This window comes from Polypterus senegalus, chromosome 6 (genome assembly GCF_016835505.1).
Source record: "Polypterus senegalus isolate Bchr_013 chromosome 6, ASM1683550v1, whole genome shotgun sequence".
Taxonomy (NCBI): Eukaryota; Metazoa; Chordata; class Cladistia; order Polypteriformes; family Polypteridae; genus Polypterus; species Polypterus senegalus.
The window spans coordinates 93,774,034-93,799,095 of NC_053159.1; the positions used below are offsets into that span (position 1 = coordinate 93,774,034).

Below are 25,062 nucleotides of genomic sequence, written 5' to 3' on the forward strand. Positions count from 1 at the left end.
GTCCTGCACAGTGAAAAAGAAATAATGGCCAAGATCGCCCTTTAACTGAGCCCTGATGGCAACCGAACACGTGGAAGACCCAAAAAGCGCTGGCTCAACAGAATCAAGGAGGACATGCAACAGAATGACGTCAACCCGGAAGATGCCCTAGATCGGATGAACTGGAGGAAAGCATCAAAAGCAGCGGACCCCTCCGTTACCATGGGACAAATACTACAAAAGTGTTACATCCACTTTTTAATGTGATTCACTAACTCATTTAGGTTCTGTCAACTTTTCAGTGAAATAAACAAAAACCTGCATGCTTGCTGAAATCCAAATAATAGAATCTTGTTAAAACTGTATTAATCTGGTCTATATAAGCGACATTGACATACACTATATTTGAATAAACACCATTCAGTTTTCATTTTGTGACAGAATGAAGATTACTTTCATATTTCTAAAAATATCTTATTAAATATATCTTAGTACAAAGTCAGTGAGTTTGCATATCATCAGCTCCCAGTACAGCTTGAATTTAGCTTACTTATAATGCCTGAACCAGTAGATAAAGTTAGGACAACAAAGTTGTGAGACAAAATTACATGTAACAAAAATGCAAAATTCATATACATAAATAACCATATTTACATAGACACATATCTAAAGATTTTGACTGTGTACGTATTTTTATGTGGTTCACTGTACTAACTGTTCAACCAAATATAAAAGATTATTTTGGTTATAAATTTATTTGCAGCCTTGAGCCCTGCAACTAAATGTTTTTTCCTGCATCGAAAAATGTTTCACAATATATTTATCCAAGGAACATACCACAGGGAAGAACTATGACTCCAGATCTAGCACGACCATTTCCAAACATTTTTCTTAAGCTCTTCTCTTGATAAGGACGAAGCACTGCTGTAGGTTTTAAGTCAATATTGATATCTGGATTCACAGTATCATTTCGGAAATCATACTCTGCCAGCAGAGGATATTCCAGAGTAATGCACTGTTTCTGAAGCTCTTCGATCATTTCCTGTTTAGAAAATAAATACATATATTATACACACACACACATATATATATATACACATATATATTGTGAAAAGGCGCTATATAGGCACCTGATCTGACACAGAGGCACACATAAAATAAACAAACTATTTCTTTTTTCTTCACCCGTGGGCGCACGTCTTCTGCATATTATTATTATTATTATTATTATACAAGCACAAACACCAAATAAAACACACACCAAATCACTCTTTTCTTCCTCCACCACTCCTCCCAGGCAACCTCGTTTTCCTCCTCCTGATTCTGGCTCCTGGAGTGGTGGCCCCTTTTATAGTTCACCCGGAAGTGCTCCAGGTGCTTCATTGGCAAGTTCCAGCTGCACTTCCAGGTGTGGTTAAAACACTGCCCATAAGGACTCAGGAGTTCCAGCCGCAGCCCACCTGGTGGCACCTGCGGGACCCAACAGGACTACCCCCAACTCCAATTCCCGTGGAGCCCTGCTCCAACCCAGGGGGCGGCCATCTAGGGTCCAGGGGGACGTATTGCACAGTCCATGGCTGCTCCCCCTGAGCATATAACGAAAGGGCATCCCGGCTGGCCATATGCCCCACAATATATATATGTATGTATATGTATATATATATATGTATGTGTGTGTACATATATATGTATATATATACGCACACACATACACACGGATAGACAGATAGATAGATACTCGCACATACACACAATGAAGGACATCTAGAGATAATTTAAGATTAACTTGAAGATTTTGCATCTTGAAAATGGAATTTGTCTAACCACATCAGCATCACTCTCTTCTTCACATCATAGTTTTTGTCCTGATCCATGTTTATACTTCTAAAATGAGTGTGCATCTTCCAAAAATCACAAGTGTACTGCAGAATCAAGACAATTAACAATCACCACTAAGTTTCCAACAACCTGGAACCATCTGGCTAGATTATAACAGAAATATTTACCTGTCTGATTTCAAAGGACACTGTCTGTGTCTCCTCTTCTTCCTCTTCATCTTTGTCCATCTGCTCATAATAACTAAAAATGTCCTCAGGTACATTTTGATTACCCTCTGTGCCTGGACCAGAAGAAGGACCTCCATTCCCTGAGCCACTTTTGGATATCTAGGATGATATACTCAATGTTACACTCAATACTCAATGTAAGTTTGTTTGATCAATTTATGCATCCCTAGTAGGTAGCTGTACGATAAACTATATAATCAGTAGACATGCACACTGCATATGATAAAATAACTCTCTCCCTATATGGAAATTATAGAGGAATGCTATACATTTTGTGGAAAAAGGTGCATATAGATTTATATGTACATAAGGACATTCATTTTTGATTAAAAGACAACAAGAGGAAGAAGACGACAAAAATGAAAAATAAATTAAAAATGTAACTGCAAAAGCAAAAGGAGATGAACACCTTCAGTGTATGCCATCCCTAGCACAACTCAGAAAAAAAAGGTTTAAATCATTTATACAATGACTGCATTAGTGCCAGAATCAATAAAGTTCTGTCTATTGACCAAGTGTAAACTTATGGAACTACACATTTTTCAAAAATATACTTGATATTTGTCCCAAAATGTTTGGCAGACATATAATACAAAACTGTAGTTATGCAGGAGAAACCAACAAAACAGAATTGTCAGCATAGGTCAAATAACACAAGATTTCCTTCTAGATTATCAAGCACTATGAATTAATCCACAGCTTTGCTTTACGATGAGAAAGGTGACTGAGCTCCATTTAAGGAGTTAAACAAATGCCCAAATTTAACATTGATGTTAAAATACAGTTAAAAGTCAAAAGTTTACATACACTTACAGGGATTTTTAAACTCACTTAATAATTCCTCCAACGATTTTATATGAACAAACTATAAATTTGCCATATACAGTAGTTTAAAACATCTACTTTGTGCAGGGCAGAAGTAATTTTTCCAACAGTGTTCACATTGGATTGAGATCAGGGCTTTATGATGGCCACTCCAATACCTTGACTTTTTTGTCCTTAAGCCGTTTTGCCACAGTTTTGGAGGCATGCTTGGGATATTTGTCCATTTGGAAGACCCATTTGTGACTGAGCTTTAGTTTCCTTTGCTGAGCTTTTGGGAATTTGCTGCAGTATGTCTATATAATTTTCATTCTCCATGATGCCATCAATTTTGTGAAGTGCACCAGTCCCTCCTGCAGCAAAGCACCCCTACAACATGAGACACTAACACCCATGCTTGACGGTTGGTATGGTGTTCTTTGTCTTGCATGTCTCACTCTTTTTCCTCCTAACAAAACTATGGTACTTATGGCCAAACAGTTCGATCTCGGATTCATTGGACCAGAGCACACTTCTCCAGAAAATAAGATCCATGGTCCATTGCACACTGTAGTCTGGCCCTTTTTATGGTGGCTTTGGAGCAGTGGCTTCCTTCTTGCTGAGCAGCCTTTCAGGTTATGTCGATATAGGACTTGTTTTACTATGAATATAGATACTTGTATACCTATTTCCTCCAGCATCTTCACATATTTTGTTGCTGTTGTTCTGGGACTGATTTGCATTTTTCATGGCAAAGTGTGTTATTCTCTGGAAAACAGACTGTGTCTTCCTTTCTGAGAAGTATGATGGCTGTGTGGTCCCATGGTGTTTATACTTGTGCATTATTATTTGTAGAGATGTAACGAAGAACCTTCAGGATAAACCAGATTTGTGGAGAACCACAATTTCTTCTTTTGATTTTCCAATTATATCAAGCAAAGAGGCAGTGAGTTTGATGGTAGGCCTTAACATATATCCACATGTTGACTCCAATTAGGCTAATTAGCTATCAGAGGCTAATGGCCTAAAGGCTTGACAATTTTCTGGAATTTTCCAAGCTGTTTAAAGGCACAGTTAAAGTGTATGTAAACTTGTGACCTATTAGAATTGTGATATAGTCCATAAAAAGTTAAATAATCAGTGAACATTGTTGGGAAAAAAATACTTTTGCCCTGCACAATGTATTAAATGATATGCCAAAATTATACTTTGTTAGTATAATATCTGTGGAGTGGTTATAATGACAGTTTTAAAGAACTCATCCCAAGTGTATGTAAACATCTGACTTCAACTGTATTTGTGTGATTCACTTGCCACCAACTCTCACAGGATTCCCAGTTCCAGCACATGAAAAGAATCCCTATAGCATGTTGCTGTCACCACCAAATTTCATCATAGGTATGGCGTTTATTGAGGAATGGGCAGTGTTAATTTTACGCAACACATACCCCTTTGAAGTTTGGCAAAAAAGTTCTATTTTGGTGACCATAAAACCTTCTCCCACATCTTAAGTGGGTCTTATTCATGTTTTGCAGCAAATGCCATACATGCTTTTACGTGGATATTAAGGAATGGCTTCTTTCTTCTTACCCTTCCGTAAAGGCCTATTTTATGAAAAGCTCTTGAAATTGTGGACACATGAATCTTCAATCCAGTTTAAGCCGAAGAGCACTGCAAACTTCTGAGAGTGACAGTTAGATTTTTAGTAGCCTCTATCACCAGTCAACATCTTCTTCGGATGTTTAGTTTTGAGGGACATCCTGTTCTAGTAAGAGTCTCGGTGCTGTGATGAACTTTCCACTTTCTGATGATGGATCCAACAGTGCTTAATAGGACATTCAAACTCTTCAATATTTTATAGCCTTTTCTGCCTTGTGCACTTCAATGACTGTTTCTGACATTAACAGAATGCTCCTTTGTCTTCAATTTTGCAGTGATTGTCCAACAAAGACTATGGCCCTTACAAAGTATGTGTTTTACATCCAGAGATATATAAAGGACTCAAGCAGTACCTAATTTTGTTTAATTATGGTCAAATTACTGTCACCTATGTTTCGTTTGTGATGACTTTCCATAGCACAGAGGTTTAAATACTTATTTCTTCAGTTAAATATCTATTTTGACTTTGGAAATGTATTGTTACAGCATAACAGTTCACATTAAAAATACTGAATGGATAAATGCGTACAAATCTTTAGTCATGCAGAAAATTACAATGACTTTCAAGGAGACTGAATACTTGGAGGATGAGTCTACCATTAGAATGAGGCAGCACAATTTATATCTACTAGGGAAGTGTGCCAGGAGGAAACCTTGGCTTTACAGAACAACATAACAAGACTGAAGGTTGCCCATGAAAACATAGGCAAAGACTGGGACATTTGGAACATTGTCTTCTGAACAAACAAGGTATGTATAAGTTATTTAGCTACAGTATCAGAAGACTTGTTTTAAGGAAACCAAAGGCAGTACCAACTGCAAAGCATTCAGCTGGAAATGGTAACTGTTTGAGGCTGCTTTACTGCATCATGGCAAGCGCAGTTTACCATCACCCAATTCTTCACTGTATCAGAGAGTGCTTGAAGATAATGTAAGATGATCTATCAGATAATTGTTGCTCAACCAAAAGTTGAACTTGCAGCATGACAATGACCCAAAACATACCAGTATTTCCACAAAGGAATGGAGGATTCTGGTATGGCCAAGTCAACTTCTTTCAGTATGTTTTCTATGCAACACATTATTTTCTAAAATACCAAGTCCCAAATCAAGGATGCACACAGGCTGTCATGAAAGTTTAGGGATGCATTAAAGGTTCACCTACTTAAAAAGCAGTTAATTTTCATTGAAGGTACACCTAATGGAGTGAGGTCAAACAGATCCTTGCTTATATACACTCCAGGAAATACAACAAAACAGGTTATTTATAAAGAAGCAACTGGTTGACATTTGACATTAATTCACTTCAGAAGTTTTTAATGTAAATAACAGGATGTTTGTTATTATAATTTTAACTTAAATTTGTATGTAAATATAATATTAATATGCATTAAAACCTAGAATAAATATTTATTTATCCAAGAAATTAAATCAAATTCTGATTTATTTTTTGACGGTTTTAAAATGATAAGCTTTAGGTTTCAGCAAATGGTTGTAAAATTCCAAGAACCAGCAAATCGAAAAGACATTTGATTTACGGTTTCACTTATCGATTCCTATACAGACATCCTCAAATCAACTAAAGGAGTCTAAAAAACATCCTTGATTCAGACACACACATCTTCCCTGGACCTGTGTTGAGACAACGGTTTAGCCTACGTCATACGTCAATAGCAAGCCGATTTGTTTTGCTCAGCACACAGACTGTGAACTACGAACTAAAGAAAACGTTCAAAAGTGTGGCTATATTTTGTTAGAGAAAATAACACTTCATCAAAATGCAGTAATTGTGGCACGATAACGTCTTGTAAGAGAAGCTGTGCAACATGTATGTTGAAACATTTAGTATGGCAAGGCATTGATTTAAAAGAACGCACTGAATTCAATGTGTTGCGGTCTCCCAACCAATGTGCCCTAGCTAGCGCTAGCACATTGCATTCAAGTAAATTTATACTATATAACTGGTAAGGGACTGGACAATTACCAGTTTTAACAATTAACCATGGTGAAATCTCTGATGCCTAATACACCACTTCATATTTTAAATTATCATGATTACTGTGTTTTTCTAAAACTTTAGCTAAAACATATGTAATTGTACATACCTATAATTAAAAAGCACAGGGACACTGTTTCAGAGATCTTTAATTACACAATCACGTCACAGGAAAGATTAAGGAGCCTTTTCTGCATATGTAGTATTGTTCTGATGTATGCATGTCTGCACAGTTTATTGCAGAGGGCAATCTATCCAGTATATTGTGTTCATTCAAATGGCTAGTACAAGTCTTAAAACAGACTACGTTTACGTTTAGCCTTGTGAATTGACTAAAAGCTAAATTTCGTTCAAAACATTTGCATAAACACAAACACTGGAATAGAGTTATACAAAGGGAAAAGGTGATGTACATTCTAAATAATGCTACATGAGGGCTTGAAATTAAGCACAGAATTGTGGATATTTCACACAAGTGTACTAATTTTCACAAATTCAGATCTTTAATGCACTAATTTGACACACATTTATTTGATAAGCAATCTTTCTTACCTGCTGCAAGAATAGTCTATTTTATCACTATTTTATAATTGTGTCTTATTTGTTACCTAGGATTTTTTATTACTGTTTATGTTACGTTAAGCACACTGCAGGAGTTTAAATCGAACCTTAAAATAAATTAAAATAAACGTTCTTAAATTGAAAGGTAAAAACAGGCTTAAATATATTCTTATGTTAACATCAACACAAATATTCAGGAAATTGACTTGAATTGTTTAGTCAATGTGTACTATTTGTACACCTTTTTATTTAACAAACTGACTGCTGCCAATTTGTGCTTATGTTGTAATACTTCTAGACAATATAGTCTTTCTTTAAAATGTCTATATTGGACTTACTGTATTTAAACCTGAATTTCAAAAATAAAACCTACAACACACACACACATAAAAGGATACAGAGGCTCAAGGAGAATTCAGGAAAATGGGCTGAACCATGGCAGAAAAAAACTACGTCTTTTACTATCAGAGCTGGCCTATTCGTATTTGTGCACAGAGGGTTTTCTCCACTGCAGGAGACACAATATACCCGGAGCAGTCACACATACTACCAGAAAAGGCTGATATGCTGAGTTTTCTTAACCTGGGGCCTCATGTATAAACGGTGCGTACGCACAGAAATGTTGCGTAAGAACTTTTCCACGTTCAAATCGCGATGTATAAAACCTACACTTGGCGTAAAGCCACGCACTTTTCCACAATACCTCATGCCTTGTCGTACGCAAGTTCTCCGCTCGGTTTTGCAAACTGGCGGCACCCAGCGTCAAAGCAATGGTACTGTTCTTGTGTGATTACTCATTATTTTCATGACGCGGCTTTATAAATACACAGAAACTAACCGCATATTGTTTATTAGTGTAATGCATCTGATTGTAATTAACTCGTAACAATATAATGGTCCAGGGAACAGCCATAGTATTCCAAATACCATAACTGCTTTAGCGTTGTTATTCTCACTTCTTCTTCTTCTTCTTTCAGCTCCTCCCATTAGGAGTTGTCACAGCGGATCATCTTTTTCCATATTACTCTCACTGCACGACTCGGAGTATTTATATCACTGTATCTGAGTGTGAATCACAGCAGCAGCTGATCGGAAAGAGAATTATCGGTATACAGCTTTAAGGACACGCTGTCTCAGCCACTGCAAAATGTTTTAAAGCCTTTCCTGTACAGACCTCGCGGTTCAGAAACAGTTTAATCCCAAGAACTTTAAATGCACTCAATCAATTGCTCCTTGTAGAACGGTTTGTACTTATAAGTACAATCACCCCACTGTAAACTTGCACTACAGTTATAATATCTCACAACCTGGGCCACTTTATAAAGCGCGTATTTACATATGATGACGATATCATTTTAAGGTGAAATGCAGCAAAATATGTTTGTTAAATTATACACATAAAACTTTAACTTCATTTAAATAATCTATATTCTTCACTGGGAGTGTGTGAAGGATAGAATAATTAAACATGTACTACGAAGATATTTCAATGTTCTTTAAACGCTTTTGAAGAATCGGCGCTAAGCTTACAGATGGCTTAACTTCTATTACAGAGCTGATTGTGTGGCGATCGGTTACTTGGGGAAAGAAAAGCAAGGACTCTTGGGCGCACCAATATATATTGAATATAAAACAGAAAGAGAAAATAACAACACAGCTAAAAACGCAGCGACAAATTTCGACAAAAGATAATGCTTGTCATGAGCACGAGGCTCATGAAACACATGTTTAATAATGTGCTTTAGCTCCTATCATCATGAAAATGACATCACGTATACATCTCAGTATTTTAGTTATTCAGAGAGCTGTAATATCACAAATGTAATGGACTCTGTGTCCAGTTGGAGGAAGAGAGCCAGTTTAAGAAGCAAGTAGTGATTCACACACATAGATCACATACGAGTAGAAGATCAAATACAAAACAAAGCATTTAACGTGCTACTTTAATTACGATGTAATTTTGAGAAACTGGTTAATTAAACGATTTTAAGATGAAGTTTATAATGTTCTACTAAATGACAAAATAAACTACGTGATTAAAGTGGAAAATTCGAGATTAAAGTTGACATTTCGTGCTTTTTCCCCACCGTGTGCCTTTTTTCTCTGTACCCTAATAAGCTTTCATATGACACTCAGACAGTGGGCTTACAACTCTTCTTTTCACGGCAACTTTGATATGTGACTTCTTTTTTATTTCCGGCACTGTGCGATTTTGTGAATGTGAGCTTTCAAGTTTCTCCAACACGCTATGTCACTCGATCAACTTCATTTTGTTGATTATACCACGGTTTATTTGAACAAATAGTATGTTTTTCCTTTGCCTCCACTTGGTATTCGCTGAAATTCTTATATTTTCCCCGTGCTTTTCCCATTGTCTTTTCACAGAAGGCTGCGCTTAAGGGCGATTTATATTGATTTGCATATTCAAATAGGCGTAATTCTGGGAGGATTTGGGGCGTTACAAAATGCGCATGCACGAGCGTTAGTTTTCACGCTGATCGGGATTTATGTAGCAGAAGAACGTGGAAGTTGGAGTACGCACAGATTCCTGCATCTGGATTTTTCTGTGCGTAAGCACATTTCGGCTTTTGTGCTTACGCCATGTTATAGTGCGAGTTCTACGCACGGCATTATACATGAGGCCCCAGAACTGTTGAATTCATTGTTTCACACACATGCGCACTTTACTTTGTGTATGTGTTATATTTAGGCCAAAGAAAGGTTTATTATTTTATAATTATTTATTTTCTCTTGAAAACCCCTGTTTTGGTTTACTGTTTCAAGTCAACTTTGTTGTAAAATATTAAGTTAAACTCTTTAAAGACAATAAATACTGTTTTATTGTTATTGAAACATTTGGACCATTTTTTTTAAACCATTAGAATCAAAACCAAGAACTGGTAAGAACTGGAATCAATAAGCAGAATCAGATTTGGAACTGATAAAATCTAAATGATTTCCAACCTTACAGGAAGCTAATTTGGTGTTGGTAATTCAGCTTCTAGTACATCCTACGTTTACACTGGCAATCACCAAAGGTCTAAGAATAAAACTTTTGAAAACACCAGCAATTAAGATTTATTTTTTTTGATAAACATCTCCATGTTCAATTAAAAATGGGGTCTAAGATTTTTATATACCAAACATTTATTTCAAGTATTGTGCATTTTCGAACTTACAACATACCGCAGACTTGCTGGTGATGGTCTCTGTTATCAGTTCTGTTTCATCTCCTTCTGCGTTCCTCAGTCTACACTCTCGAATCACACTATCTTGCAGCAGTTTCTGAATGACATCAGGAAAGGCGCTTTCCACAAAATATCTATTGAAAAGAAAAATAAGGAGCAGAAGCCTTTATTCAGTCATACGAATTTCTTCAGTTATGGCAAGTCACATGGAAAATCCCTATGACCATCATTTAATGACACCATTTTTACATTCACTATTTTATTTCTATTTACAATCAAATGTCCACATTGAATAGTGGTGCATTGATAAAAATAAGGTAGGGAGTTGTACAGTTAGGTCCATAAGTATTTGGACATTGAGAAAGTTATTGTTACTTTAGCTTTTCACCAAAGAATTGCAGCTGTAGCTATATATGTAATGTGAACGAAGGTGTAGACTTTCAACTTTAACTCAAAGTATTTACATTCAAACTGAGTGAATGGTTTGTGGATTACAGCACTTTTTATATGTAATCTCTTTATCAAGGGACTGAAAACAACTGGCCAATTGACTGAAAAGGTGTTCCATGGCCAGTTGTAAACAGTTCACTGATTATTTTGTTGACAAGTAAGTAAATAAAATGTCTGGAGTTGGTTCCAAGTGTGCAATTTACATTTGGAAAATTCTGCTGTGAACTCTCAGCATCAGATCCAAAGAGCTGTCAATGCATGGCCATAATTAGACTTATAAACTTAAAACAAAAAACTTAGAGACAGCCAAATCAAAAACTGGGTACATTCACAAAAAGAAGGAACACATTGGCGAGCTCAACAACATTAAAAGGCTTTGAAGGCCACAGAAGACAAAACGTTGCTGGATGTTTGCAGAATTTTTTCCTTGGTGGAGGGAACCTATACAACATAGCTCATGCAAGCAAGAATTTCTCTGTACTCTATACACGTGAAGATACCAATAAAGCATAATTTACCTTTTCTGTGCAATGTTTAGATATGAATTTGTATTTCCTTTATACAATATGTGTATATTTGCCGTGTTGTCATTTTTCACTAATATTCTGAATAAATAGTTTGATGGTAACTGTATTTAAGTAGCAACTTGAACAATATTTGCCAAGTCACTATTTTTATTTTATCAGAGCATTTACAATTTTGCAAAATAAAATGTGCTTTTTTGGCCATACATTCCTTTGCTGATTTTTTTAAAGGCAGAGCATCAAAATGCAAAACCCCCTTGTTCATACAGTGTTTTGGTTTTGACCTTTTACGACTTCAGTTTACTCTAACAGGCCTGCAATCCAATCGAGTACCTTTGGCATGAGGTGCAACAGGAGGTTTGCACATCGAGAAATGGCTGAAATAACCACAGGAAGTCATTTTCTGACCCACTTAGTACTGAACAGGGTCCATAGCACGGGTGGGCGAAATCAGTCCTGGAGGGCCACAGTGGTTGCAGGTTTTTGTTCCAACCCAGTTCCTTAATTAAAAACCAATCCTTGTCAATTATTTAATTTCATGGCTTGCTAATGCTTTAACTCTGCCATGTCAAGTCATTATAATATCCTAGATTTTTTTTTTCCTTTCTAAGGATATCATCCAAATGATTCGACGTCTAAAACAGATGAGTTATTCTCAATGCTTCACTTTTTTCTCTTCACTTCCCTTACAAGTATTTAATTAAACCCAATAGTGCATGATAAATACACACAGGTGTAAATGGAAACCAGCTAAATGGAGAAAGGCTGGTTTCTTTTGTCATTTAGATTGTATTGCTAATAAGGAGCAATTAAAATCTGAGACTACAGCTGTTTAAGACTAAAATAAGCAATAAGGGTTCAAAATCTTAACAAGCGAGACAACTAAAATGAAGCAGAAGTGTTACTTGAGCAATAAGTGCTTCTTATTAAGCAACTGGGTTAGAACAAAAACCTGCAGCCACAGCGGCCATCCAAGACTGAATCTGCTGACCCCTGGTCTATAGGGTGCTGGAGCCTACCCCTGCAAGCATTGGGTACAAGGAAGGAATAATTCCCCAGACAGGGAGCCAGTCTATCACAGCGCAAACAAACAGATAGACACACACACACCCCAAAAATTAGTGCCAATTTAGTATTGCCAATGCACCTAATCTGCATGTTTTTGGACTATGGGAGGAAACCCATAAAGACACGGAAACAACATCCAAACTCCACATAGGGAGGTCCCGGTATACCAACCCAGGTTTCCTTAATGCAAGGCACCAGCGCTACCACTGTAACAGCGTACCACTCCACAGGAAGTGCCGTATGGAATCAAGTCAGCAAGAACTTTAATTCCAAAGGCAATATTTCTACCAAAAAACTGCATAGGTATACTTAATAAAAAAGGCCATTGAATGTAATATTAACTGCTGTGATTGTGTGTTGAACAGTGATGCAGTGGTCTGCGATGCTGAGTCACAACTACCCATTAGTCTGGATTCAAATCATGGTTAACTCACTGCCTGTGTTAAGTTTACACATGCTCCCAATATCTGCATGGGTTATCCTCAGAAAGAGTGCATTTCATACTAATAAGTGGCTCAACACTGACCAAATGATTCTGTGTATATATAAAAATGTACCTAGCAATGAACTGCCACCAAAACCAGTTTTGGTCCCTGCACTATGTCCAAAAATGTTGGAATAGGTGCTTACATTCTAGAAGTGCTTATAAATGTAAAGGTTTAAAAAAATTAATGAAAAAATGTAATGTTCACTTTCTGCCAAGTTAGGCTTCATTCACAAAATATATGAATTTGAATAAAAATTAAAAATACTTGTTTTTGTAAATTTAGTTGGATGGAAGTAATTAATAAATATATTTAATGTTTTTTAACATGTATGTGTATTGCTGAAGAATATGAACAAAGCTTTTCTTCCCCTCCCCCTATGTGTCATAGGTAGTACAACAGCTAGACTTACTGGCTTACAACTGCACGTTTACTTAGCTTGAACCCCAGGCCTGTTTTCTACCATGTGGACCCTACATACATTTTGAATATTTGTGTGGATTTTTTTTTTTATAAGGCTAATTCATTTCATTCATCAAAAGAAAGGCTGCTCAGGCTTTTTGGAGACTCTAAATTGGCCTTGTGCAAGTTTTAATGAGTGCCCGAGTGTGCCACAAGATGGTTCATCACTCCATTCTAAATAGACTATAACATGATGTTGCCAGTAGAGTCTCCATTCAACACACACAGCCCTGAATTATATACAAAGATTCTGCAAAATAATTGAATGGAAAGAAAATGTGTTATATAGTAGTTATCTCGATATGTATGACTGCCAGGAAAATTTGTTTGCATATTTCTAGTTTTTCTTAGTATCCTTCTACTTTGTATTCTATTGTGGAATCTTAAGGAAATCTGGGTCATATTTTAGATACAAATGTTAGCTTTGGGGGAAATATTCATCGAGTTCACACCAACGGAGTCACCCTTAATTTGTCTGCAAAGAAATTCTTGTTTGAAAGTCCTCAATATGCAAGAGAGACATCACAATGAAAGTGGCTAATCCTTCCTTCCATTATTGCCATCTTTTTAACACAATCACAATAATTTTATTTTATACAGAATCTCTCACAAAACAAGCAAGTATATAATTTAAGCAATAAGATAATTTTAAGAACTGAATGGCTTCATACATTTACAGAATAAATCTTTTTACAGGTGAAGTGGAAAAGAGACTAAAGTCATATGCCTGCAAAAACTGTACTGCATTCATATACATGTTATTGCTAAATGATCTATAAAAAACATTCAAAATCTTCTAAATGTTCTGATCTATTTCAAAAATGCTTTATTTAAAAAGGGGGGTGAGGAAAGCTGGAGTCAATCAAAGTTGCACTGTATTAAACCATGTGTTTTTATAAAAAGGTTTGGAGTGTAAATGTTGCAATCTATTCTTCTATACTAACTAAAATATGCTGAACAACACAAAGATTCTTTCAGATAAAGCAAGAAGCTGGTGAGAAATAATAAAAAAAGGCATGAATGAAAACCTAAGATTTAAAATGCTTGGAACAAGGATTCACATCTGCCAACACAGAATGGAGCAAGCCATTTCTCTTGCTATTGCTTAGCAACAAGCTATTAGTGTATTCATGCACAAATATGCACTAACTACTGACACACTGTAAATTGAAAGATGCCTATGGCAAAATAATATTCAATCTATAAGAACATATAAAAAACAATAATATTCAACCTATAAGAACATATAAAAAACAATCAGTTTTATGAAATAAATTATAGGATTATTGGATAATTTGGTCCAGTTTGTATGTGTATGCTCTTAAACTGCCTATAAAAATAACATATTCAGAAAGAAATGAGAGAGGAACTTTAAAGACCTGAAAAGTACTAATATGCTTCAGCCCTTGAAGCATTCGGATGGTTTCAGAAAACAAAATATCCACAATATTACAAATGTCTGAAATGGTGCACAAGCAATTGATAGAATAAAACAATACGCTTCATTAACAGCCTGAACTGGCTTCCAAGTTAGAAACTGACTGGTGTGAAAACCAGAATTCACTGTAACCATTCAGGAGCCTAAACCCATGGTTTCATGTCAGGATGAAACTGCATGTGCTCCATGACCATGTACGTTTTTCTGTGTGTGAGATAAGAGGTCCGCGTTGAGGTCCGTGGTGAAGTGCAGTTTTAAATAAATAATCAAGTCCCAGAGTGTGCAGGCACCGAACAGGTGAAGGTATGCACATGATGGTATTGCTCTGGGCTTGTCTGTGGTGCTTGGCTGAGCATGCACTCGCGTGCAAATGCAAGTGGATCAGTCAGGTGCCTCATTCACAGCTCAGAGTGGGCATAGGGTCACACCTGCATCCAATCAGCCAGGATATTAGGGAGCCTGCAGGGGAAAAGGGGGGTGACTGAAACACAGACACAAGAAAATAAAGAAAAGGAAGTCATGGAGGTTAATGGAAAGGAGAGAAGGGCATGAACAGGAATGGGAAGGGAAGTAGGCAGATAGGAAAGTAAGCCCCATGAGTAAAGCGTGTGGCCAGACACTCAAGAGAGGGAACAGAGGGGCCGCTCCTACTTAGCATTTTTCAGAGCAGAAGCGACCAAGTGCTCCAGGCGGCTCCCACTGAAGCCTCAGACTGTGGTAAGACAGGCTTTACGGAGGAAAGTTCAGCACAGCACCCAGTGAACACCGACAGACTGGCAACAAGGGCCCGAGCTGGGTTACGGGGCTGTTTGCAGCTGCTGGTGGAAATCTCCTCGTGGTTACGAATCCACAAATGGTAAGCCAAGGAGATGCTTAATACAGAATGTTTGCCCTTGATTTTAAACTCATTTTATTGGAATATAGTTATCCAACTTTTAAACCTCCACTGGACACTTTGATTTTATGGTTTATTTATTTATTGAATATTTATTATTCAAAAAGACTTGTTGCAGTGCACCTGTTTTGTGTGTACTTTTCTTCGGATTTTTAACACTTTTGCACCAACCCCTTGCAGAATGTGTGTGTGTCCCCTTATTTGCCTGGCTAATCTCGGTACAGGACTATAGACTGTTACAGGTTTGAGAGGCTCCTGGAAGCAACAAGATTAATGGACCCAACCCAGACCATCACACTGTGTATACCAGTAATCCCCCCCGCCCCGTATTCCATAAAAATGCATTATCAGATTAATTGGAAATTCTAAATGTAATATGTATGTAAATTGGTTTAATGAATTATGAAATGATGGTTTGAGAAATAAGTAATCATATTTGATTAATATTTTACTATTATTAGAAAATTAAAATAAAAGCACTCTACAATGCTTACTGTTACAGTATTGTTTACTTGGTAAATTGAGGCAATTTCTAGCGTGGGCTGGCATGCCGTGGACACTGTGTACAAGACACATACTATTTTAATGCACTTGCCCACTTTCACCAGCAGATAACAGTAAGTTACATGAACACAATGAAACAAAACTATGTTATATAGAGAAGCGTACGTGCATGCACAAACTTACAACACACATAATAATCACAACACACATTCTGTGTCACATTGACAGCTTTAATGTACCGGTTAGGCCAGGGGTCCTCAATCACGGCCCTGGAGGGCCACAGTGGCTACAGGTTTTTGCTCCAACCCATTTGCTTAATAATAAGCACTTATTGCTCAAGTAACACTTCTGCTTCACTTTGGTTGTCTCACTTGTTAAGATTTTGAACCCTTATTGCTTATTTTAGTCTTAAGCAGCTGTATTTTTGGTTTTTAATTGCTCCTAATTAGCAATAACATGGAAATGACAAAAGAAACCAGCATTTCTCCATTTAGCTTGTTACCATTTACACCTGTGTGTATTTATCATGCACTATTGGGTTTAATTAAATACTTGGAAGGAAAGCGCAGAGAAAAAAGTGAAGGGCTGAGAATTACTCATCCATTTTAGCCTTCAAATCAAATAGATGATATCCTTAGAAAGGAGAAGAAACTCGGATATGCGAATTACCTGAAATAGCAGAGTTATAGCACTATCAAGCCATGAAATTAAATTATTGGCAAGAATTACTTTCTAATTAAGCAACTGGGTTGGAACAAAAACCTGTAGCCACTGCGGCCCTCCAGGACTGTGATTGAGGACCCCTGGGTTAGGCTACCAAGTAGCACACAAAGACAGAGATTGGTTTGGCAAGCATGGGCTCAAATATGAAGGAGGGACGCTTTACATGTGGAACTGGTTACATTAGATTAAAGCTTCAAACATACAAACCTGTGCTTGCTAGTACAGTATATCAAGTTTATTTTTTTAAGATAGTTTGGATGTTATGGAAACGTTGAACCACACAGTAAAAAAAAAATTCTGTCTCTCTTAAATTGTATAAACTTAATTGTTGTGTTAGGGAAATGTTATGAACTATTCGTGCACATATTTATAGTTTAATCCACAGGCGAACTGCATTCAAAGATGCTTCATCTCCAATTGTTTCAATGAAGCACCCTGTCATATCATTACTCACACATTTATTTTATTAGTCTTCAAAAGTCAATTTAGTGTGGGAAGCACCAGTATATAAGCTATAAGTCTTTCACTGCACACACTTGTGCATTCACAAGAGTCTAATTTTAAAGTCATCAGTGAGACACAGGTCCACTTTTCTTTCTTTTTAATGCTCACATCTGCCTACAGCTATGAAAAATGAGCCTGTACCCAGCAAAATAAAATGAGATAATTACTGAGCTGAACCTTCGTTATCAGCAATAAAACCAAACAGCATTTGTGCATTAATTCAATTACATTTACTAAGATAACTGGGATAATCCAAATGAGAACTAGACTAAAATTCCTGCCATAATGAGTCTGTCTTTACCACACGATTAATGAAACAGAGGTAGACACGAATGAGCCAATCTAACTCCGGTCAAACCAAAACAACTGGATCAAGACCCTTTGAAACAATGGTTTTGATGCAGTACCCAGGGAATCCTGAAGCGTTTTACAAGAGGCATGAATGTGATCCAACACATGACAGATCTAACTACATAAAATACCATGTATTATGTTTGCATAAAACAACCAGCACATGTATCAGTCAATCAAATAAATCCTAGAATCCGATTCAACCTCAGAGCCACTTTTTCTCTCGTACAATCAGATCGGATAGCACAAGAACAAGTATATATATATATATATATATATATATATATATATAAAAAAAAAAGATGTAGATTCACTTGTGATTAGGTAGATCAAACTGACCACATACAGAGTGAGAAATAAACACCATTTGCATCTGACAATCACACCCCATAATGTTAGAGACTGCAAGAGTGATCTGCATAGGTTGGCGTCCCCTTAATGCCATCGGACGTCTGGCAGACACTGGAAGCATATTAACATTCCCACGTGAACATTAACAACAAATATTTACTGTCCTAAAGGTAGCAGACGTATGATATGAGAAGAAGAAAGGTTACGTAGGCTGCTTGGGATTAAATATGCATTCTCATATAGTGAAAATTCACCCAATATGTTTACTGTCTAAGTGAAATTGCAGCACATCACTGTATGCTCTCAGCAGAGCTTGCCATTGATGCCTAGAAAGAAATATGTCTTTTCTGTAGTATGCAAAATAACAAATTTTATCTGATAACTAGAAGAGGACATGAAAAGATATTCTTCTCACAGAGCTCTGGCCTGACAAACAAAGCACATGATCATTAAAAACGTGCCAGTGCACAAGCACAGCTCCTCTCAGCCCTTCACGATTATTCCCCAAAAAACAAACAAAAAAAAAAACAAATCCAAAACATGCCAGCGAGGTGTTTATTTCACTTACTTTAGGCTCATTTGAAAGATTTTTGTGTGAAACACTTACCTAATTGGAGACAGAAAACAAAGTAACTAATCATCTCCTGAATCAACACAAAGAAACTGGTCTATGAGTGTGAAACACCCTCTAAATAAACTGAATAAGATAATACTTAGGATTAAATAAATTACTGGTTCACATTCACTTTCATTTTACACTAATATTGATATCGCACATATTTGGGCTTTGGCAGCACAGTCTTCTTCTTCTCCTCCTTTCTGCTACTCCTATTAGGGGTTGCCACAGCGGATCATCTTGTTCCATATCTTCCTGTCCTCTACATCTTGGTTCGTTACACCCATGCTGCTGTGATACTCAGAGACTCCAAGTGCTTGAAGGGGGCAGGTACCTGCAGCACTCAAAGGTTCAAGAGGAAACCCCCCCTCCCTTTGATATCATATACTAATATACATGCACTTTGACCTACAAGGGCGCGCCCCCCCACCCAATCGCATAAAAGCAATAACAAGTTTGGAGAAGGAACAAGATGCCGACTAAACAGAGTCTTCTTCTTCTTCTGGCTGCACCAGTTAGGGGTTGCCACAGCGAATCATCTTCTTCCATACTGCCAGTAATTTGGTTCTACATCAAGCACTGCTGGTGAGCAATGGTGAATGGTATAGTGTCTCTGCTGTGAAGTAGCACATCTGTAAGCTTGCTAACTCAGTATTTGTTTTTGGCACCAGCCTGCATGGAGGTCAGTGGCCAGCAGACATGCAATTAAAACCACTGAGATAGACTGAGAGCTGAGCTCACTGGGTTTCATGCAACCAATGATGCTTACATGAGGGTGCCTCATGTGGACCTCTATGCAACAAGACTCAAGTGTTAAAAGCAGGAGGCAGAGCAGGCTGCAGGAGTAAAAAGTTAAAAAGTAACAAAACAAACTGAAAGGAGCAACAGTGCACAAGTCACAATTGCATGATGGTGTGCTTTGGGGCCTAATAAAACACAGGCGCAATGGTCAGGGTGTTCTCTGTGGCCAAGTAGCAGTCAGTGATGCAAATAGTTAAAGTTTAATTACTATTGTTATTACTTTAACATTGCTTAAATACACTATTTCTTTTGCTTTAATCTAACCTTAAAGATTTGTTTTATTTTCACGTGGTTCACTACAGTTGAAATGTAGTTGTACTGTGTAGTCTGAGGACAAAATAATAAATTTTAAATTAAACAGATTACATTATTTATAAAAGCAGTGCCCAACTTTTTTTTGCACCCTGTACACTGCAAGCTTGCAATACCAATCAATACTCAGTTTTATGCAGCACGTCATTTGCATGCATAAGAAAAAAAGGCAAAGTGTGAGCTATTGCCAAGCCACAAACACACACAATGAGGTACAAATTTTTCTATAACATATGCTAAATCTCAGCATATTGGGTTTGAATGAGTAAAAGAAATTACTAACTTCTAGTTTCCTTTTGGTATAAATTTATTCAAATTTATTTTACGATGGAGCAGATCTAACTTTAGAGTTTGTTGTATTGCGATATTGATTTGTAGCAAATGAACTTGAAACAAATCACATTTGAATCATTATAACAGCATAACCAACTACTGTTACACGTGGCGAGTTTCAGCCAAAAAAAAAATACTATTTCAGCCAAAAAAAAAAAAAAAAATACTACATCCCAAGCTAAAACGCCCGTGCACCATTCCCCCACTACCCACCACTTTCTACAGTACATGAGTACAGCAGCTAATTACTCAAAATCCACAAGCATTTCTCACACTCTCCCCAACTCCCCCTCACCCCCAAGGCAATGGTATTGTAATGACGTTTTCAAATGACAATGTGAACTCTTCAGAAATTACACAGCTGTAAATGTGCAAAGCAATTTCTTATCTATGAAAATATTTCTTTTTGGAGCATGTGAAATTTTCTTTGTTCCTGGCACCGGGGCACTTAGACCCTACAGTATTCTAGGTATACCTTTGTCAATGTATGCAGATGTGCAGCTGAAATCTAAAAGCTAGAGCCATTTTAAGCAACCCAGGGGTTGATTTTTATTTTGTGATGCAATTTAAAAGACTTTACTTCTTGTTATTTTGTGGACTTTGTCCTTATTATAGTGAATCATGGACATTACTTAGTTGCAATACACTTTAGCACTTTGTTCACAGAACAGTTCATTTTAGCTTCTGGATTCAATGTTGAGTATTTCATGTTGATGTTAAAGTATCTTTAAATACTTCTCTTTGGCATTTCCTGCAGGACAATATGTTGATAGATCTCCATGTTATGTTATTTTGTTATGTCATTATTCAGCTGACATTTTATTAGCACTGCCGCTGGCAGCCTCATACATTGTGAAACACAGTGTCTTCACATGAGGTTTATTGGAGGCTGTCTCCTTCCTTGGGGCCCTCGCTCAAACCTACTGCTGCTGATCCGATCTTCCATTGCTCTTTACCTACAGTTGCAAAAATCTTTTTTTTTTCTGCCTTATCTCCCTTTCTGCAAATTGATGCCTCCAGCTCTACCTCACAACACTCACTTTTGGTCAGAGATAACACCAAATTTCACCACTCACCCCAACTCTGTGATTTGATTCAAACCAGGATCTTTCCCCAAGATCACCAGTACCAGAGCAGGTCTTGTATGTTCTACTATTTTACTTCATCTCTTGCTAACACACACTCATACAGTTTCTCAGGACGTCTCCAACCTATCTGATGGTATCTCTGACCTAGGTCTGCAGGACCCAACCAGAATTTTCCTTGACAAATATACCAATATAGGACGTAAAACAGATAATATCAGTATTTCTAGTTCTATTACTCCTTTGAGAACCCAAAAAGCATAATTTACCTGCACGTGTACAATTGTATCAATGTGCTTCTCTTTAAAAAAAAAAAAAAAAAGAAATAAGTAACAAGAAAATAAGTAACACTATATGTGCAACTCACTTTGGAAAAGAAATTGTGGACAATTATTTTCAAAGTAATGGACAATTACTTTTTAAGTAAAAAATTAAATGGGTCACTGATATTACACTGAAAATGTACTTGTCATCATACAATTTTTTTCTGACATAAAGAACTATCCACAAGAATCTAAGGATAAAAACATTACAATAAATAAACATTACAATATATAAACTCTAGTTCCGGTCATTTCACTTACAGCAAGTCCATACGTAAGCAACCAGAGAGGGCAACAGCTACTAATGGATCCAATACTCATGCCCAAACTTTTCTTAGCACAGCACTACAAGGCACAATGTGACAGATAATGTTTCATTGAGCCTTAAAGTTGAGCATTATGAAAGGCCGATATGTCACCATCTCTCTCTCTCTCTTTAAAAGGTATTTGTAAAAAGTAAGCTTAGATGAATTTAAGAAAAAATAGTACATACCTGTTGTGCTTCAGAACTAGTTTCACCTTGCCATAGCTGACAGTGCAAAGCTGCAAAACAAAAGAAAAAGGAAAAAAAAAAGTTAACCCTCATACCCATTGCAAATGTCAGCAACACTGACATGCTTCTTTTCATCACTTATAAGAAACACATGTAGAACTAGTCATGTTACTGTCGAAAAGAGGTAACACAATATTCTACAGGCTGGGCAAGAAAGATTCAGACACACAAGGATACAGAGGACATAAAGGGCAAGAGCTATCAGTTACTTTATGCCCAGTGCTCTGTCTCTTGAGAGCATTCCCATAAAGCCAGCTACTCAGAGTCTGTCATTCTGAGGCACCTTACTCATTTCCCATCCACTTTTTGTATACCACTAATCGTAGTCATGTCCCTATTACCTGCAATGAAGCATCATGCATATTCTTGCAAATACAGGGTAAGCCAAAATGAAGTACCACATTTGTCAAGGTCATTGTGCGAGGTAGAGGCAGCCGAGCGGGTTGGGGGAGAGGGATCCTTTGATAGGCAATCCGTTGTAGCTTTTAATCGGCAACATGCCTTTGTCTGGTGTGTACCGTGCTTTCACTGTCACAGCGTTCTTCAGAAACAATCTATCATCACTACACAACGCGCCTTCCAAACGCACTTCAGCATTCCTCCTAACAGTGACGTCCCAAATCGGAAAACAATTCTTCAGTGGGTGGCTAAATTTAGACAGACAGGTACAACATTGAACAGAAAATCTCCAGGCCATCCTCGGATTGTACGGAATGCCTGAAAACATCTAAACTGTAAGGGCATCAATTTTGCAATCTTCTAGACGTTCAGTACACAAACATGCTTTGGATTTTGCATGAGGACCTTAATTTCCATCCATACAAAATGATGGGAGAGCAGGAACTCACTGAGAGAGACTGGGAGAGCTGTAGAGAGTTGTGTGCGAACATTCTGCAAACCGTTCATCGAGATGCCATAGTCATGTGCAGCAACAAGGCATGTTTCCATTTGAATGGTTGCATAAATAAGCAAAACTTTCACTACTGGGCTGAAACCAACCCTCGTGAACTCCATTAGAGACCCCTCCATTAGAGACCCCTGCACAGTGGGCGTGTTATAGTTTGGTGCGCTGTTGCAGAATTTGGCATTGTAGGCCATTACTTTTTTGAGGAAGAGGAAGCAATGGTCACCACTAGTTCAGAACATTACACTGAAAACGCTAGCGAACTTTTTGCAGCCCCAACTGGAAGAAATGGATGTGGTGGATGCCTGGTTTCAACAGGATGGAGCAACAACACGTACAGCGTGGAGATCCATGCAAGTTTTGCGGGAGATGTTTCCAGGGAAGGTAATCTCCCAGCGTGGCAATGTTGAATGGCCTTCACATTCGCCTGATCAAACTCCATGCAATTTCTTCTTGTGGGACTATCTCAAGTCGAAGGTATACACATAACCACCTCAAAATCTTGAAGCCCTCAAGGACGCTATTCGCCACAAAAATCGCTGCCATTCCCCTTGAAATGGCCGAATGAGTGATGCGAGCATTCACAAATCGTCTCGAAGAGTGTATCGCTAATGATGGCCACCACCTTGAAGACAACATTTTTAAAACACAGTAAAACAAAAAATCTGTTTTGTATACTACTTCTTGTCGTAATGAAATTTATTTTATCTTGTAGTATTTTTGTAGATTAAATGTTTGAAATGTGGTATTTCTTTTTGCCTCACACTGTACTTCCCCTCTTTGAAGGCAACTCTCAGTATGCCTCCTACACCTTAACTCCTGTTAGTGTGCCTCAAAGTGTCTTGCCCAGCACTCCTCTGTCGATGGTTTCACCAAAGTAAATCTGACCAAACAGACTATTCAGAGGGCTAAGACAGGCACACATACAGTATGGTTTTATTATACTGTATTATTGATAATTCTTGCTGATGGATAAAAATAGAAATTAGGGTTAGGCTTAGGGTTAGTAGTTAAGATTACAAAGAGACTGCCCATAAAATGAGCAATTTAGTCCATGAAACAGAGTACCGATTCAGAAAAAAAACTTTAATATGTTCTTTAAACAGTTATATCAACTGAAAATGTTAACCCTGCAAACAAATTAATTTATGAGTATGAGTTCAAAGTGCAACATAACTTACTTTAATGAATTGTATGATGCCATCAGGCACAGAGGTCTTACTTAGTTTCTGCAAGTACTCAATGATGTCAGAAGTCTGAAGACCCACACTTACAGCAGCATACAAAGAATAAGCAGTGAGTTTGTATTCATGAATATGAGTGGGACGACAAACTGGTTCAGCTATTGCTACCAAGAAGTCTTGTGCATATTTATAAACAGGTGAAAATGCTTCCAGAAAAATATGACCATCAGGAGCCTAAAAGAAAAAATATACATTTTATTTTACAAAGCATAGGAAGCATTCCTAATTTATTTGATTAGCACCACTGCTGAAATTTGTAAAGTGTTTACAAACTAGTGTAAATAAATAAAACAGTATAGAAAGCCAAGGACTTTTGCAAAGATGAAATCCAGAGTTATCCCTTTGCATACACCCAAGCATGTTGGTTCCAGGAAACACAGAGACTACAACACCCAACAAATAATGCTGTATGTAGCTGCATAGAGAGATTTCAAGATGCAGACTGAATTCACTGCAAGTTTAATTAATTGGTGTGGATTCAAAGACACAAAAATGGAAAATAATTCACTCATTTATTCTTTTTACATTTTTGGGTCAGGGTAAGACCAGCCATCAGCAGCAATGCAATAATAATCCCTGCACAGGATTCTAGCCCATCAAACTACAAGAATGCATGTGCATGCAAAAACATTCATTCAAATCAACCCAAATAAATTTAGAGGCTTCTATACAGTAAAATATGTCAAATCTACTGAGAATGAACTTTTAACACTTTATTAGATAACAAAACATCAAGAATTATCATAAAAAGAATACCCACCCCTAAAGCAGCTAATTAAAGTAAAAAGGGCAACACATTTAAAAAGGTACACATGGCATTAAAGTTAGAACTAAATTATACTTTAAATGTGAACATTTTGTTATGCTTTATTTTTGCACAACAACT

The 25,062-nt window shown here is 37.2% G+C and overlaps 1 protein-coding gene across 1 annotated transcript in view; it reads right to left on the bottom strand.

The window, feature by feature from the left end:
- Positions 1–25,062, bottom strand: part of ercc3 (excision repair cross-complementation group 3) — an 88,635-nt gene that overhangs the window by 47,846 nt on the left and 15,727 nt on the right. The window contains exons 3-7 of the mRNA XM_039756521.1: positions 24,114–24,350; positions 21,969–22,018; positions 10,249–10,384; positions 1,986–2,144; positions 817–1,021 (exon numbers count right to left, since the gene is read on the bottom strand). Coding sequence (XP_039612455.1) covers positions 817–1,021; positions 1,986–2,144; positions 10,249–10,384; positions 21,969–22,018; positions 24,114–24,350 — 787 coding nt within the window. The remainder of the gene's footprint in view (positions 1–816; positions 1,022–1,985; positions 2,145–10,248; positions 10,385–21,968; positions 22,019–24,113; positions 24,351–25,062) is intronic.